At 37.1% G+C, this 15,738-nt stretch overlaps 1 protein-coding gene across 1 annotated transcript in view; it reads right to left on the bottom strand.

The window, feature by feature from the left end:
* Positions 1-15,738, bottom strand: part of nbeab (neurobeachin b) — a 203,748-nt gene that overhangs the window by 19,766 nt on the left and 168,244 nt on the right. Inside the window, exons 45-48 of the mRNA XM_055028191.1 lie at positions 10,494-10,634; positions 9,336-9,455; positions 4,900-5,052; positions 1,120-1,287 (exon numbers count right to left, since the gene is read on the bottom strand). Of these exons, the coding sequence (XP_054884166.1) occupies positions 1,120-1,287; positions 4,900-5,052; positions 9,336-9,455; positions 10,494-10,634 (582 nt within the window). The remainder of the gene's footprint in view (positions 1-1,119; positions 1,288-4,899; positions 5,053-9,335; positions 9,456-10,493; positions 10,635-15,738) is intronic.

Below are 15,738 nucleotides of genomic sequence, written 5' to 3'. Positions count from 1 at the left end.
TAGATCAATCTTTCTGAAAAAAAAAAATAGTGTATTAATGTATATAAATCTTTGTAAAAACAAAAATGATAACGTAAAATTTAAAAAAAATATATATATAAAATATAATAAATTACAAAACCTGGACAGTTTGTCTTAATTAGTGCTCATCATATTAACAAAAAAAAACATAATTTAGAAGATCTAGTTTCTGACACAATTAAATTCAGATCTCACACTCTCACATAATTAGGGACTCTAAATATCTGACTTCCTAATGTGAGACTAACTAAGAGTACTGTCACCCCTCAAAGTAACAACTGTGACAGCAGAAGACAGCTAAAACCTTCCAGTCTGAAGGAAAATAAACAAGGCATCGTCAAAACTATTTCCTGAAATAACACAAACCAAACCTTTCACAATATGGTTTGGTAATTAGATGAGCCAAATCTTCTGCAGGTGATTTGCATAGTGGTCACTTGATAAATAAAGGCGCCCCTGAAAGTGACAGTATATAAATGAGTTGTTTTGCAGACAGCAGATGGTGAATATCACAGGGAGAGGAGAGCTCACACTGGAAAGTGCCACAATGCATGCCAGCTGCTGCAGTTTTTGGTCCCCTATCCCTTTGCAATTATGCAAACAGAACAATCCACATAATAGTTACTGAGTTAATTTGTTAAAATAAGAGGATTATGTCATGTATCTATTCATTGAGTGACTGCTTTTGACTGATCAAAGAGCTCAGACAGATATTTTGACCTGATTGGGAAAAGCGACATTCAGTATATTCCAAAATAAGGGCGTCGAAATATGATGTTAACAGGATCAAAAATGTATTTGAAATGATATTCAAAGAAAACAACTTCATTGAACAGCAGAATTAAAATCTCATGTCAACAAAAATGACTTCCATCTTGTAAACATGCAGAGTCAGCAACCCTGACAGTTTATCCTACGGGTTAGACTTGCATCACATATTAATTGACTGACAGATGCACAATATGAACGCTCCAGGAACTGAAAGGCATGTCTGGACAAATACACACAGGAAGTTGCATGCATGATGAGTAAGAGAGTAGGTGCCTTCATCCACCGTGAGAATATGTATGCGTGTGTCTGTGTCTCCGCGAGCGTTACCTCTCTGAGCAAAGGGTCAGCAATACTGTCCAAGCTGACGGAGCCCTCATAAGTCAGGTGGTGAAATACGTTGAGGGCACGCACCGCTTCTGGCCCTCGCTGCTTGTAGCCGAAAATAAGGTCAATCCACTGATGCAGCTGACATGACACAAACTCGCTTTCCAGGGCCTGTCAGAGGAGCACAGGGCAATTAGAGGTGGGGGGCACCCCAGGAACACAAAGCACAGGAGCCAAAAGTCACAAGGCAAAGTCAACTTAAAGCACAAACAGAGTGGAGATAATCACTGAAATAATGGTCTAAGACTCTTTTTTTGCCAAGAACTTTACTTATAAGAAACCCAAAACATATGACCATAGTTAAAACAGAATGGTTAAAAGTGAAGCTTAATCATGTGTTAAAAGGATAACGTCCATGTCCAGACCTAAGTCAACCGAGAATCTGTGGCAAAACTTGAAAAGTTTTGTTCACAGTTGCTCTCTATCCAGTTGAAGTGAATTTGTGTTAATTGGAGAAGAAAAATGGCCAAACCTTACAGCTTCTGGTCTGTGTGTACCGACTTGGAACAAACATATCCAAAAAGGCATAAACCTGGAAATGCAGGTGCTTTCAAAAGTATCCACTGAGTTTTCCAAGTTTTATTGTAAAACAAAAGAAATGGAAAACTACATGTACTTTTCCTTTCATTCACATTTATGTTCAGAATGTTATGTTGGTTAAATAAAATGTTGAATGTTTTTGGGGGGGTTATATTAAAAAAATCCAAGAAGTTAAAGGAGAATGAAGAATTTTGCAAGGAGCTGTAACCTGCAAAATGCATCATATTCACAAACCCACACACGACATGCAGATTTATTTTTTTTAATATGCTAACAATCCTGCTTTTCACTCATACAGTATAGACACTGTATAAGGAAATGAGCCAGTGGGATGAAATACGTCATCTTAGGTGTCTCACTGACTTAGTGAGATTTAGAAACCATGGCCAAAACAAACTGGCACCAAGAGGACGAAGGAAAACAAAGAAATCATTTGGGAAAGCACCATTTGAGCTAACTTTACACAGCGTCCTCAACAGAAAAGGAGCAGAATAGCAAATTATGAAAATGAAAACTGTGACATGCCTCTTAAAGCATCTTTATGGAAATATCAAAAGCACATGGAGAAATCTTAGTGTGTGCTGCTTTTGCTCGTATTATCGGTGCTTTCAGTCCTTCACAGTAAAGGGAACAATCATTGTGAACTCAAAAAGGCTTTGTGGAAGAGTAAAACTAACTAATTAACTTAGAGGGAAGCTATCATATCTCTTTCATGAGTTATTATTTTTTTCTTATTGTTCCAGCTTATCTTTGTGATCTAAATAGTCTGTGGAGCTGCTGCTCAGACAAAGCAACAAGGGTAGAAGTGTCTTTTCTTATTCATCTGCACAAAAGAGAAAATACACAAACAAGCAAAATTTGAAGAAATTCAACTTCTTCCAAATGATTTTCCAAAAAATATGAATATATTATTGTCTCTGAGAAATGGATGGTAACAAAACAATTTGAAGCACATTTCCAAGAGGGGAATTTTATGGATTTAGCTCGCAGTTCAGAGTCCAATTGTATCATTTGGTTAGTGTTATGTAACTTAACCACAGAAAAACAACTGGTATTTTATGGTAGGTTAAATGGAGATATTTGTCTTAATTTAACGATCTAACAAAGAACAATCTTCCCATCACACTTATCTCTCCACTTACCACAGTATCTTCGTGGAGACAAAGAAATTCCCTTATTAATACAAAGATCAAACACACTTTAAAACTAACTGCAGATTAAAAAAAAAACAAAAGGGAAGAATTATTGCTTTAGTGGATAAACAAGCTAGATTTCTTGTAGGAGGATTGGAGGGAGACTCTGGGTATAATTTAAGAAAGCTCATTACAAATCTACAGCACCTATAGAAAACCTGCAAAGGGGGGTCGGAGCATTGTTCCACAGCGTGCTACAACATAATTCCCATGCAGGCAGAGGTGAAGCTTTGCAAGAGAAATTTACACTCCTCCCCTCACGTCAGGAATAACAGCCATTACCAACAAAGCCTGCTCGAGCTCTCAGAGGCAAAGTTTGCCACAGGGCATATCACGACAATTGAAAGTGGCACATGCAAAGATGGGAAGTGGGAGGAGGAGGAAGGGAGGGAGAAAAAAGAAACAGAGAAAAGAGGGAAGAAAAAAGAGAGACAGAAAAAGGGATGAAAGTCCAGAAGATTCACAGACAGAAGAAGAAATAAAAGAGGAAGTAAACGTGGGCTATATGGGGAAAAAAGAACAAAAGAAAACAAAAATAGAAGAACTCCACAGCGATTCTTTTAAACCGTTTAAAAATCCAAGGATAATGTCAGGCATGTTTATCCCGTCAACATGACAACATTTCCACTGCAGCTGTTCTTTCTCTTCCATTCATCCGCCTTTTCTGTTCAGGTGATGCGGACATACCATTAACAGTTTTTCATTTTTCCCGTTCCTCCCCCCACTCCGCTGGTGTACGCGCCTGATGGAGCACAACCAGGCAGCGTGGGTTGAGCTTGGGGAAAGGTCACCTGCATACAACCAGCCAAACTCTGCCACTCTGGCTGAAAAGGTCAAAATTGTTCCTATGGCGTCCTTCTACTTCAGGTCCAAAACCACTGTGGCCCCAGGGTATATTGTTTCTGCCCAGCTGTGTTGCAGAAGTTGCTCTGCTTTTATAGAGGAAGTTGGTCATTATGCCTAAATTAGAAAGCAGAGGCATATTAAAATCTTTTACTGGGAATATAAAGTACATTTTTGCTGCCTTGCTCCACCTTTGGCACAAAGTAATCACAGTTGTTTGGCTTGTTTAACATGAATATACTATGAAAATAATTGAAATATTAAACAGTGGGAATATTAGTTGCTTTTTTCACAAAATTGTAAAAAGACAATAGGACATTATGTTTACCTTTGCTGACCCATAAGTAGGATTGTTCACATTTGTATATAGTCATTTTTGACCAAAATCCTCTAGTTCTGCAGTGTATATCAAGCTATTTATCAAGTAACCTTTGTGTGTAGTTTTTGTGTTAAAGCAGAAAGCAGATTTTCTGAGTTTCTACACTAAGTCATTTGAGACTAAATGAAAAACTGAGTTTATCTGGTGGTAACAAATGACCCTGATTTGCTGTTTTGGTGCTGTATGCCTGAAACCTTTTGGAAGTTGGGAGCCCCATGCTGTGGGATGTGTTTAAACACACAGTCTCAGACATGAAGACCTTTGCCCCCTACCCAAGTGATGGGGCCCCGCTTCGTAAAGGGCAGCTTTATACGATAAAATTGCCCTCAGCCCTCTCCTCTAGTGATATTGCAGGAACTCTGGTGGGAGAGATAGTACCGAGTAATGAGTTTAATGAGCCACAATTTGGACAAGACTTTTAAAGAACTGTCAGAGGGTAACAATTGAGTGCTAATTATTATAGAACATATTGTAAAATTGTTAAATTGATCACGGTTGTTGAATACTAACAGATAAGTATGGAACAGGAAAAAAGATGCTATATTAAATTCTATAAGTGATGCAAATTCTGACAATTTCAGGCACCTAACCTGCAGGTTAACATATTATCATATCATGATAAAGGCCTTCTGAAAGAGTCCTGGCCAGGGTATACAATTTATGTAAATGATGCATAAAAATGATATATATGGCATAATTTTTCTTTATGGTGAAGACCTCATGTCGTTCCTGCAATTTTGTTCCTGAGACAATGCTCATAATGCTTACCATCCTGTTTATCCGAACAAAGTCTTCAGGCTTCTTGGCCCAGGCTGGCAAGTCCACATCACAGATCATGGTTCCATCTTCCCTCATTCCTAAATGGTAGCCATTGCTGTTAACAAACATCTCTGGGAGATAGTAGAACTCGGGAATCAGTTCCTAAAGAAGAGAAATGTACATATAATATTTCAGGGGTGATTCGGAGAATCTGGAAACGAATATGTTTGTGGATACAAAGATGGAGAAAGGAATAAAAAAAACATAAGAAACAATCTCACTGAGATGAAGTGAAAATTCAAGGGGAAAGGTAACACAAACAAACTGAACAGCAGGCCATCAGAGGGTCGTTGAGTGGTGCTAGTCCCGTTATTCCAGGCAGAGGTGTTAGATGTGTTAAATGAAACTGGAACTGAGTTGGGTTTTTCTCTCTAGTCTCTAGGTTCTTGTGATGGGGTCAGGACCCTGCTGTGGAGGGGAAGTGAGCTTGGTAAAAGAGCTCTTAATGTAAAGCCGAGTGTGATTTACACTCAAGGGGAGAGCAAATATTGACCTGAGCTTTGAGACAACACGTTTCCCAACAGGATTTTCTGTTGTACTTAAACAAGAGCAAATCCCATATGTTTGACAGTTTCTTGGAAAATTCATACCACATTGGATTTTTTTGCCACATTTTTCTCACTGTGACCACAAACATTTGTAGGTTTTATCTATATTTTATGTGATAAATCAACATAAGTTGATGAATAAATATGAAGTGGAAGAAAATTGCTAAATGGTTATTCAATTATTTGGTAAATATACATGTGATCTGCATTAGTGTAGAACCACCCTTTGCTGCTTTTACATTCACGTCTTTTTTGTTACGTCTCTGACATCTTTGTGAATCCAGGGGCTGAAACCTTTGTTCATTCTTTTCTGTAAAAAAGTTCTAGTTTAATCAGATTGGACGGACAGCATCTGAGCATCGGTTTTCAACTCTTGATACAGATCCCCCATTAAATTTACATAAATATATTTTGATCTAAACCATAACATTGCAACTCTGGATATTTTCCTTTTGAAATGTAAAACTCCACCACATTTAGAATTGTGTGGCAACCTCTCACAGGTTTTCTTCCAGCATTGCCGTATTTGGCTCCGTCTAAATTCTTATCAGTCCGAACCAGCCTCTCTGTCTCAGCTGAAGAAAGGCCTGCATAATGCATGATGCTACCCACACTATGTTTTACCATGGGGATGGTCAGTTGGCTGTAATAGTTAGTTGTGATTTCTGTCACAGTGTTTTGTATGCACAAAAAGGACAAGCTTGGTCTCACAAAACCAGAGAATCTTCTTCCATGTGTTACCACTGTCCCATCCATAGCTTGTGTCAATATGAAACAACATGTCTTATGACTTTCTTTCAGCTATGACTTTCTTCTTACCTCTATATCACTAGTGACAGATTTAAGGAATGTACAACATCAAATTGTCCTGTTGACAGCTTCTCCCAACTAAGCCATGAATTTCTGCAGCTCCTTCAGATTTACCAAGGGCCGCTTGTTTCTGAGATTAATGCTCCTCCAGCTGGTCTGTCAGATGGATAGTTATATCTTGTTAGTTTTCAAGCTCTCCAACATTTTTCCAAATTTCAGTGAAGTGAAATTTGCTCCTAATGCCAAAGGTTTTGTTTATTGGTACTCACAGAATAGTCATACCGACATTAAACTACTGATATGTCTACTCACTTCACCATTTAGCTGTCTTCTAAAGATAATGGTGACACTGTATTAGATTTATGGGTGTCAGAGTAAAGGGAACTTTTTTTCCTGAGTACTCATTTCTGAAATAAAATTAAAAAACACATAATTTTCCTGCCACTCCACAAGTATGCATTACAAGTTTAAATGAATACTTTTGTAAGCCATACCATCTTTTAATTTCATGACTAAACATATATTACCAATTTTAATACTGCAGCATGGTTAAAATTTAATGCCTTATGCATCCTCCATTTGGATCCTTTACCCTCTTGATCTACGAAAGGATAAAGGAGCAGAGTATCAGGAATAAGCACTCTAGGAATGTAAGTCTTTCACCTTGTTCTCATTAGGTACATAGAAAAGTTTAAGAATAATTGTCTTTCTCTCAGGCTGAGATTATCAAGTCAGTACCTTAGCTCCTCTAATTCTCTTTATTTTATTGAAGCAGCATTTGTCATATTCAGAGGTAATAAAGACTTTAATCCTGCCTATGGGAAATTTATTGTTTAGAGCTTTTAGGTACCCATAAATCATTTGGTTTTCAGACAGTGAGTTGCCATGACATGGTACAGGCCAATAAGACTACTGGTCTGCTGTTGGTCAAATTTCACCCTCTGCACATGACAGAAAAAGGAGGAAGAAAAAAAAAATCATAATCTGTGTTTTCTTCTTTTCTTCCACACACACATAAGCACACTTTCCCTCAGCTTCTTTTGGTTGTAAACTTGCTGCTGTAACTCACTGCCAAGCTGTTAAAACTGCCAGCTCTGCTTTCAAGCCACCCTCCCATGGTAGCCATTAATTCTGCAACAGCATTGTAATGGGCTAACAAGTCAATCACTCAAGCCTACATTGCTTTACACTGTGTCACCTTAATGACATGTTTGTCAAAATCTGTCACCAGGAGAGTGCTGCTGGATACCTTCAGACAACACACTGGCAGTTTGTGTGTGTGTTTCCGTGTGTGTGGATTTGTCCCCGAAACTTTAAAGAAAAGTCTATCTCTCTTTGTCAATGGGCAGCTGTGCCAGCATAACTTGACTGCATGTTCATGCAGAAATAAATGAAAGGTATGGAAGAGAATTTACATAAATTACAGTGTTTTTGGGAAGGAGAGGTTCTTTTATCAGGGTGTTTCCATTTGACTTGCTCCTATAAGGGGTCATCTCCATCAGGAGCTCAGCGTCCCTAGGCCTTGTCATCATTACTACAGGAGGAGGTTGGGGTTAATGAAAGAGAGACCCTGGTAAAAACAAGCTCCCTTTAAATCAGAGGCCCAATGGACTGCTCAGTGGTCTGAGCAAGTCCACTGAGTCAGCCTGGCCCTGTGAGCTGACTATTTTTGTTTCTTTCCCACTTTGGTGGATTTGTACCCATTTTTGAGGGTAATTTTGTATATATATATATATATATATATATATATATATATATATATATATATATATATATATATATATATATATATATATATATATATATATATATATATATATATATATATATACACTCATAAGCATAAAATACCATAATTTTTCACATTAAATTTATAAAATGTATTGTATTTTAAATGTAGCATATTTATGATAAAGTTATCTCTGTGTCAGATTTTCTTTTTAAGAATGCAACTGGCAATTATTTTTGAAAAAACTTGCTACTGTTGGATTTTGTCATAGATCTTGTGTAAAATATATATTTTTTAAGTGCTTTTTGGAAAGCTAATGACATCATTAGCTAAACCGGGCTAACAAGAAGCTAACACAGTGCCATTTCATGCAGCTTGGCCGACCAGGAGTAACCAGGAGTAAGTATCTCTGGTGTAATATTTCTGCTTTTCTATTAAATTATGAAATCCTTTCAGGAATACTGCACTGTCCTTCATAGTACAATTTCTCTAATAGTTTAGCAACCATCTTACATGTGTAAAAACAAATGCTTGCTGACATGCAAGTGGCCAAACGTAGACTGTATATGTTAACAGGGTGGCATTTGACTATCAAGTTGTTCAGCGGCTTGCAGTGTTATACCTCTTCCTCTCATGGATTGCTGGTTCTCCCACTGATCCCAGCGAGTAAAAGCCCTGTCTGTACATAAAAGACTACATTTTAAATAGCTTTTGTCATTAATGCTTTATTAATTGCCTGAGGCAACACTATCCTACGCAGGGTGTGCTAGAAATATATGACACTTTGAGGTCAGTGCGTATCCCTGCTGTGTGTTATATGCAGTGGGCAAAATGGAGGCAAATCAGCAGGGTTCAGCGTTTTTCAGTGCATGCACAGAGAATCTGTAGAGAGAGAGGGCTTTGTTTTTCTTTCAGATTCAGCCTTTGTTCAAGAACAGTCTACCTCTGAAATGGTTTGCTTTTTGCATGAGATAAATCAAACATGCATAGAGTGTGTGCACACTGTGGGGTTGTGATTTCTTTTTGTTTAGATAAGACATTTATAATTAATGGGATGTTATTTATTTTTACAATCCTGAGAGCTTTACTGAGGAAGGAAAGCAGGCTTTGTGTGATTCTGCATGCATTCTAACAGCAGATATTGAAAACAAAGCATTGCTACATGGTTTTGTTATTTTCAGGGTTGAACTTTGTCTCACAGCCAAACCACTGAACCACATAGATACCCAGACACAAACACATGATGGTTCTACAGTTGCAAGGATAAAACATACACCCTGGACTGTTATACTTCTCACTTTTACATCCGACGTGTCTCTTTGACAGTTTCTCCAAGAGCGTGTGATGGCAGAAAATGTGCGATCAGGATGGTCGAATTTGTTATCGTTGGCACTGAGGAAGAACGTGGTGAAGGGCTCCTACAGAGAACGAAAATGAGACATCAATTCAATTGAAGCTCAAATGGAAAAAGATGATAGTTTTCCCGCTTTCTTGACATGTTGACTACCATGGCATGACATGCTTGCTGAAAAAAGAAACAATTTTTTCAAAACAGGCAATTGCCCACTTATTCAGAATATCTGCATTTGTTTTTCTTGTTATCTCTCCCAGCTGAACAGTAGGAAATAGCTCTGAAATATTTAATTGTACTAAAACTTGAAGAAAAAGAATTATTGTGATCTTTCTGAGAGCAGCAAAAAATAAAGTTTGAATTTCAGAGAGTTTGATCTCGACTATTGGCTGTTTCAGAGAACAGATTGGTCACCATGTGGAGGATGCAAACACGCTGGAGCCTTTCTAGCTTATTTCAGGGAAACTCCCTCATTTCATTAGCTCTTTTGTAGTGATAATGGCCATAGGATAGCTAAACCGCACTTTCTCCATAAAACTGTTCCAGTTTTGTAAGCTTTCTGAAGCCATGTGTAAAGTGTTCAAAAGAATCCCTGCGGGTTATAAAGGCCTATTTTATAGGAACCACACTGGAGGTGAGGTGCCTCCTGCTCCTCTTCCTCAGTAAATGAGGACAGTGCTCAGTAACCTTGATGGACATGTCTCCAGCGCTCACTGGGTTGCCTGAAACACATAAACCTGTCACAGCAGCCCCTGTAAATCATTACCCAGCCACTCTTTATTTAGTTCACATATGCCGGTTTACTGGCCTGTGAAATGTGTTTTCTGAGCGCCATTGGTCCAACTCAGCCCCAATCAAATTGAAATGTTGAGCTGCGTCCTGTGCAGAAGCCGACAGACCTCAAAGCAACAGCATCATCAAGTCTGACAAGTGACAATCAACCACTGCAGACAAAAAAATAAATAAATAAATAAATAAATAAATAAATAACAAAAAACTGTGTGAGGCTGTGGTTTGACTTCACTCCTATTCACATACTTGACTAATTCTCCGATTAGAATAATAACAGGAATGGAGGGCGGCAAAAGGGAGTGATCGTACTCACTATTCTGACGAGCCAATGCAGAGTGGTGGCAGCAGTGGAGTAGTGGGAGTCGTAATGATAGGGAGGTGTCTGGTCTTCTTCTCCTGACTCATAGCGTTCGGAGTAAAACGCTGCACGCTTTGGATTCAATGCACCAACAGGCTGAAAAAATGGAAAGAGAAAAGCTTAGTTCTGGCAGTTTTGGTTACTTAATTGAAGTTTACCAATATTTCCTCCCCAAAGGACTTTTTTACCCTTAAAAAAAAATCACCTGCTTTATTTAAAACAGAACACCTGTGAAATCTCCAATTAGCATGCTACAGGTTATATAAACAAAGGATAAATGCTTTCCTGCTTCTTTCATAATATTTCATAAAAAATTATTTAATAATAAAATTTGCAATTATTTAATATTTTCTCTAGATTTGTGTCATGTTCCTTTTATAACTTACTATAAATCATGTAAGTGAATGTCAGTGGCAGAAGGTAATTCTTTCTCACTGTGTTCTCATCCAGTCTTAAAATTAACTATAGTTTCTCTGAGGGGAAATAAAAACCTCAACTTATGTGAAACTGCAAAATATGTGCATTTTGCTTTGCATATTATTGCCTCCTTTGAGAATAAACCTGTTGTGAAAATCCCATAATGAGAAAATACCAGTGACAGGAATGCTTGCTTAGGTATGTGGTGAGTAGTCACCTTTCTAGGTCACTAAATCCAAGTACACCGCACACTGCCTAGCAAAAGAATTCAGAACATCTTCAACTAATAACCTCTATGTGTTTTGTTCAGACTTTGTGTGATAGATTAACACAAATTAGCACAAAATTGTGCAGTGGAAGGGAAATTAAACATGGCTTTCAAATGGCCTAACTTCCATCAGGGCTGCAAAAATAACAGAAAATGTCTCTGAACACAGCAGTTGAAGTCTAATTTCTGAAATCTTGGCTTGAAAATATTTTTGGATAAATTAGTGCTGACCTGCATGAATTAAAAACATTGAAGCAGGAACAGTTTTTGTTTTTCCTTTATCCTCACTATGCCACCCTCTGCCCTTTTGCTGTTCTACCCTTTAATTTTTGACAGAATTTAGAAGAACAAGACCTTTTAAACGACCAGGAAAATAAATGTGGTTTGACATAAAATGTCTCACAAATTGAAGCTCTATTTGTGCTTTAAGCTTTCTAGAAACCTGAGCTTGTTTTCTGTTCAACACATGGAGAAAATGTTGAAATTTGCCACTTTATATCTGTATTCCATATTTACACTTTTTTACGTCTATCTCAATATCTACATATGTTTTATAGCTTGGCACAATGATTTATACTGTAAAGCTGTTTTTTTGTTGTTGTTTTTTTTGTCGGGTAAATTAAAGTTGTGTTGTTTTATTTTCTGACCTTGTTTTACATGATACTTGAATAAAGTTTCTTTTTTTCCATCTAAAACTAAATCTTTAATCCAGAAACAAAACTGATATCCTGTACCACTAATTGAATTGTGTGTTTACAATCGAGTTAAGTGTCTCAAATGCGTATCTTTTGGTCTCTACTGTTTTTGTTAAATGTTTGTAGCTGTGATTATTTTTTGTGAAAATGAGGCCAATACTGCTTTGTATTTTTCACAATATCTTGTAATGGTTTTCACCAAATACATCAAAGAGAAGTTGATTGCAGCGTATAAAGACAGTTGAAGAAAACGCATACATTGTGACTTGTACTCAAATTTAGTAGGTCTTAACACACAAGGAAAAATACTCCAGATTGGGATCTGAAGGACTGATGAATATCAGCATTCACAAACTTAAGAACAGCCATAATGGTACTAATAAAACACTACAATTTATGGAAAAGAACATGCAGGTATAAATGTCCGCAAATATTGTGAAAATCTAAACAAAGAACCAGCTTTGTTTAGACTGCTTTTGGACATGTTATTTTTCAAATCATTTAAAAAATGTACTGGGGACGAAATTATTGATCATTTCTGTTGATCATATCTACACTGAAAAGCGCATAATTATGAAATAAAACTAAATATGTTGCTAAATGTATTCACCATTAAAACTCTTACTTCATTGTGAGAAGCATTGATAGTGTGGATAATAATTAAACCAACTCCTCTATAAAATCTTAAGTATTATTGTGATTCCACCACTCAGGCTTTCATCTCCATCAGTTCTTAATGTAACAAAATGACTCCCATTAAACCTACATTTGCTGGTGAATAAATAGTTTTTCCCCCCACTTTCAATCACAACATCCAATATAAGAGCCCTGGAGGCATATAGGCAGTCAATATTAATATACTCAGTTCCACTGAATCAGTGACAAAGGGGGAGTTAGACTCGTAATGTAATCAATGACTGTTTTTTCTGCCTTAAAGGAGGTCAAGAAGACATGGAACAAACTGCAACTATAAACATTTTGAGACCGAATTGTAAAACTAAAGCAATTTCTTGGAATTATTAAAACTGATGTTAATCATTATCCATGTGAAATATCTGTCAAACTCAGACAAAGCATCTCTGCAGTCACATCTTTGTGTGGAACACAGCACATTCCTCAGGAAAAAAAAATATTAAAAAGTCCTAACTAAATGGAGACGTTTTCATTCTTCCTTTAAGTTTAATGGCAAACCACATCAGTGTTAGTGCAACCAAAAAGACTGAAGGAGAAGTTTATTGAGATCTGCATAGATTTATGGGGTGGTAATAGCCTTGCATGTGACGTCTTGGCCCAGATGGATTGGAGTGTGAGACACAAGACGTCACACACTCCATCAAACCACTGCTAGTTTGACTAATGCAGTTTAGAGCAATGCAAAAACGTCAATGAAATACATTTGGAGCAAGGGAAACAAAGGTGAAACAGTTATCTGCTAGTACTACCTTGTATCAGTACTAATCTTATCAAGTAGTTTGTTTTGATGTTTATTGTCTTAAATATTTACACTGCTAAAATGTCATTTAGTGAATGAGTATCTGTTTTTATAAAATAAAAAAATACAAAATGTAACCTTGTATTTTGCTGTGCACATGTTCTTATAGGGCAAACCACACACATTTTCAAGAAGCTCCAAGTTACACAGAAGAGATCCAAAAACAATTAAGTTGACAAGGTGTTTCCTATTAATTCAGTGTTTGCTGTACATCAATGAGACAAAAAATATGCGTACAGTGTTCCCAGGTTATTCAGCTTTGTTAGCATAACTGTAATAAGAAGCATTACCTGTGCATGACTTGTGGTGAAAAAACAAAAAACCCTTTTATTTGTCAAATCAAAACTTGTTTTTGGCAAGCAAAGATATTTACAGAAAACAACAGCGCACACTTCTGACTGATGGGGCCTGCAGAGTTCTGGGAAGTGACGTCACTCATGAGGCTAAAACGATGAGCATAAATTTGTCTTTAGAGATTCTTCTTCTATCTTTCTGTCCAAAACAAACAGTGAATTCCCCTCATTGCTAAAAGCCATCATGCTTTGCATAAATTAAGAGCTGGACCTCTGGGCCTCCTTCCCTACATGTAAACAGTTGGTCTCTTGTTAAGCAGATCCAGAAACATCAACTTTTAAACCTTAAAGATATTTCATCTTTCAAAAGTTGGGGGGATGACCAAAAGAAATGATCACTAATTAAATGCATTAGCATATTTAGCCTTTTTGTTATCTCCGTTGCTATAGATGGCAAATATGCTTGATCGGATGTTTACAACTTCAGTGTTCGAGAGCCATTGTCCAGCAATCTCAATAAAATGAAATGAAATGAATGAAGGATCTATACATAGCTCTGTATATACAATTAGCCTTCAAAACAAACTCGTTTCCATTATCAATCCTACAACACCACCTCAAGAAATAAGGTGGCTAAAGCTGAATGTCTCAAACCTCATAAACATAACAAGTTAATTATTGTAGATTTAACATGTAGAAAGGCTTGTTATTTTTATTGTTATCTTACACAAAGCACGATAGTGAACTGTGACCTCTGTTTAATAAAACTAAATAATTTAAGAAACATGATTTCGTCAAAATATTTTATATGACTTGATACTTCCAAGTAAAACAAGGTAATCTTTTAGTGAGTGTAGCCACAAGAAAATGTATACTTCAGCACTATGCTAGCTCTGATAATGCATTGGGCCAAAGAAACATGGAAGCTTTACATAAGGAGGAGCCCAAACTGTTGTTTCTGAAATGCTACTTACTGGTGATTATAAATACTGTACACCGTCAGCATGGCCTGAGTGGTTCCTTGGTCAGATGAATGTCACTTCTTACTTAATAGTCACATAAACATCTCTAAAGTTAAATTTTGCATCAATGACAACAGAAATGCTCAAACGAGGAGATCTATATGACTTTTACAAGGAGAATGCATGATTGGGATTTCATATGAAATGAAAGCAAACATTTATAACATAGCAAAAGCATGTCAGTGGCACTTTAGTGCTTTTAATGCTGTCATATTCACCATCTGTTGATAAGTTCAGTACAGGCTCTGTTAGCTCTCTGCAGAAAATAAAAAGCACCTTGATCCTTTTCCCTGCACTGATCATAGTTGGGAGACAATGAAAACAACTGCATTAGACAGTTCCACACTTACTTTCATCGGAGTTCATTTCTTGTGTAACACCTGACCCACTGAAATGCATCAACAGAACTAAGCAAAGTATGATCAAACTTTGACTGGCTTCACATCCAATTAGGATCAGTACTGGTGTTGCTCTCCAAGGCAACTGGAAATGAGTGTGGCTGTTGGTGAGTGAACGTGAAGAGTGTCTCCTTTTGTTTGCTTACATCCAAGCCACCTCCCAAATAGAAGCATATTGCATTTTATATTTCAAAACAAATTACATTACTGTATGTTGCTATGGTGCTCTGTCAGGGCAAGTCACAGTCATTTTTGCTTCCGTTGTCAGAAGCAGCACAGCATGGAGCTCCAGTCTAATGCAATAAAGTTGCTCCAAATCAAGATAAAGCAGATGTGCTCACAAGCAGCCTGCCTGGAATGAAAATGAGAACGAATAAGAATCTGTTGTGGCAATAAAGTGCAGAAAGGGCGATTTGTGGCAGCCAAGTTTCCTTTCAGGTAGCTCAAATTTAAAAATACAATTTGGGTGAAAATGTGGACTTTAGTGCCCTGGCTCAGGGATACAGCTATGCCGAACGTCTGAGCTTTTAAAAGAATATATTTTCAAGTTCTTTCTTAAAATTATATGTATACCTTAAACTGTGAGGGTGAGAAAAAACAGAATTAAATGACATC

The sequence above is a fragment of the Poeciliopsis prolifica genome, unplaced genomic scaffold (genome assembly GCF_027474105.1).
Source record: "Poeciliopsis prolifica strain line A6 unplaced genomic scaffold, Auburn_PproV2 SCAFFOLD004, whole genome shotgun sequence".
NCBI lineage: Eukaryota > Metazoa > Chordata > Actinopteri > Cyprinodontiformes > Poeciliidae > Poeciliopsis > Poeciliopsis prolifica.
Note: the sequence above shows the minus strand (reverse complement) of the source record. Positions and strands in the feature narration are given on the sequence as shown.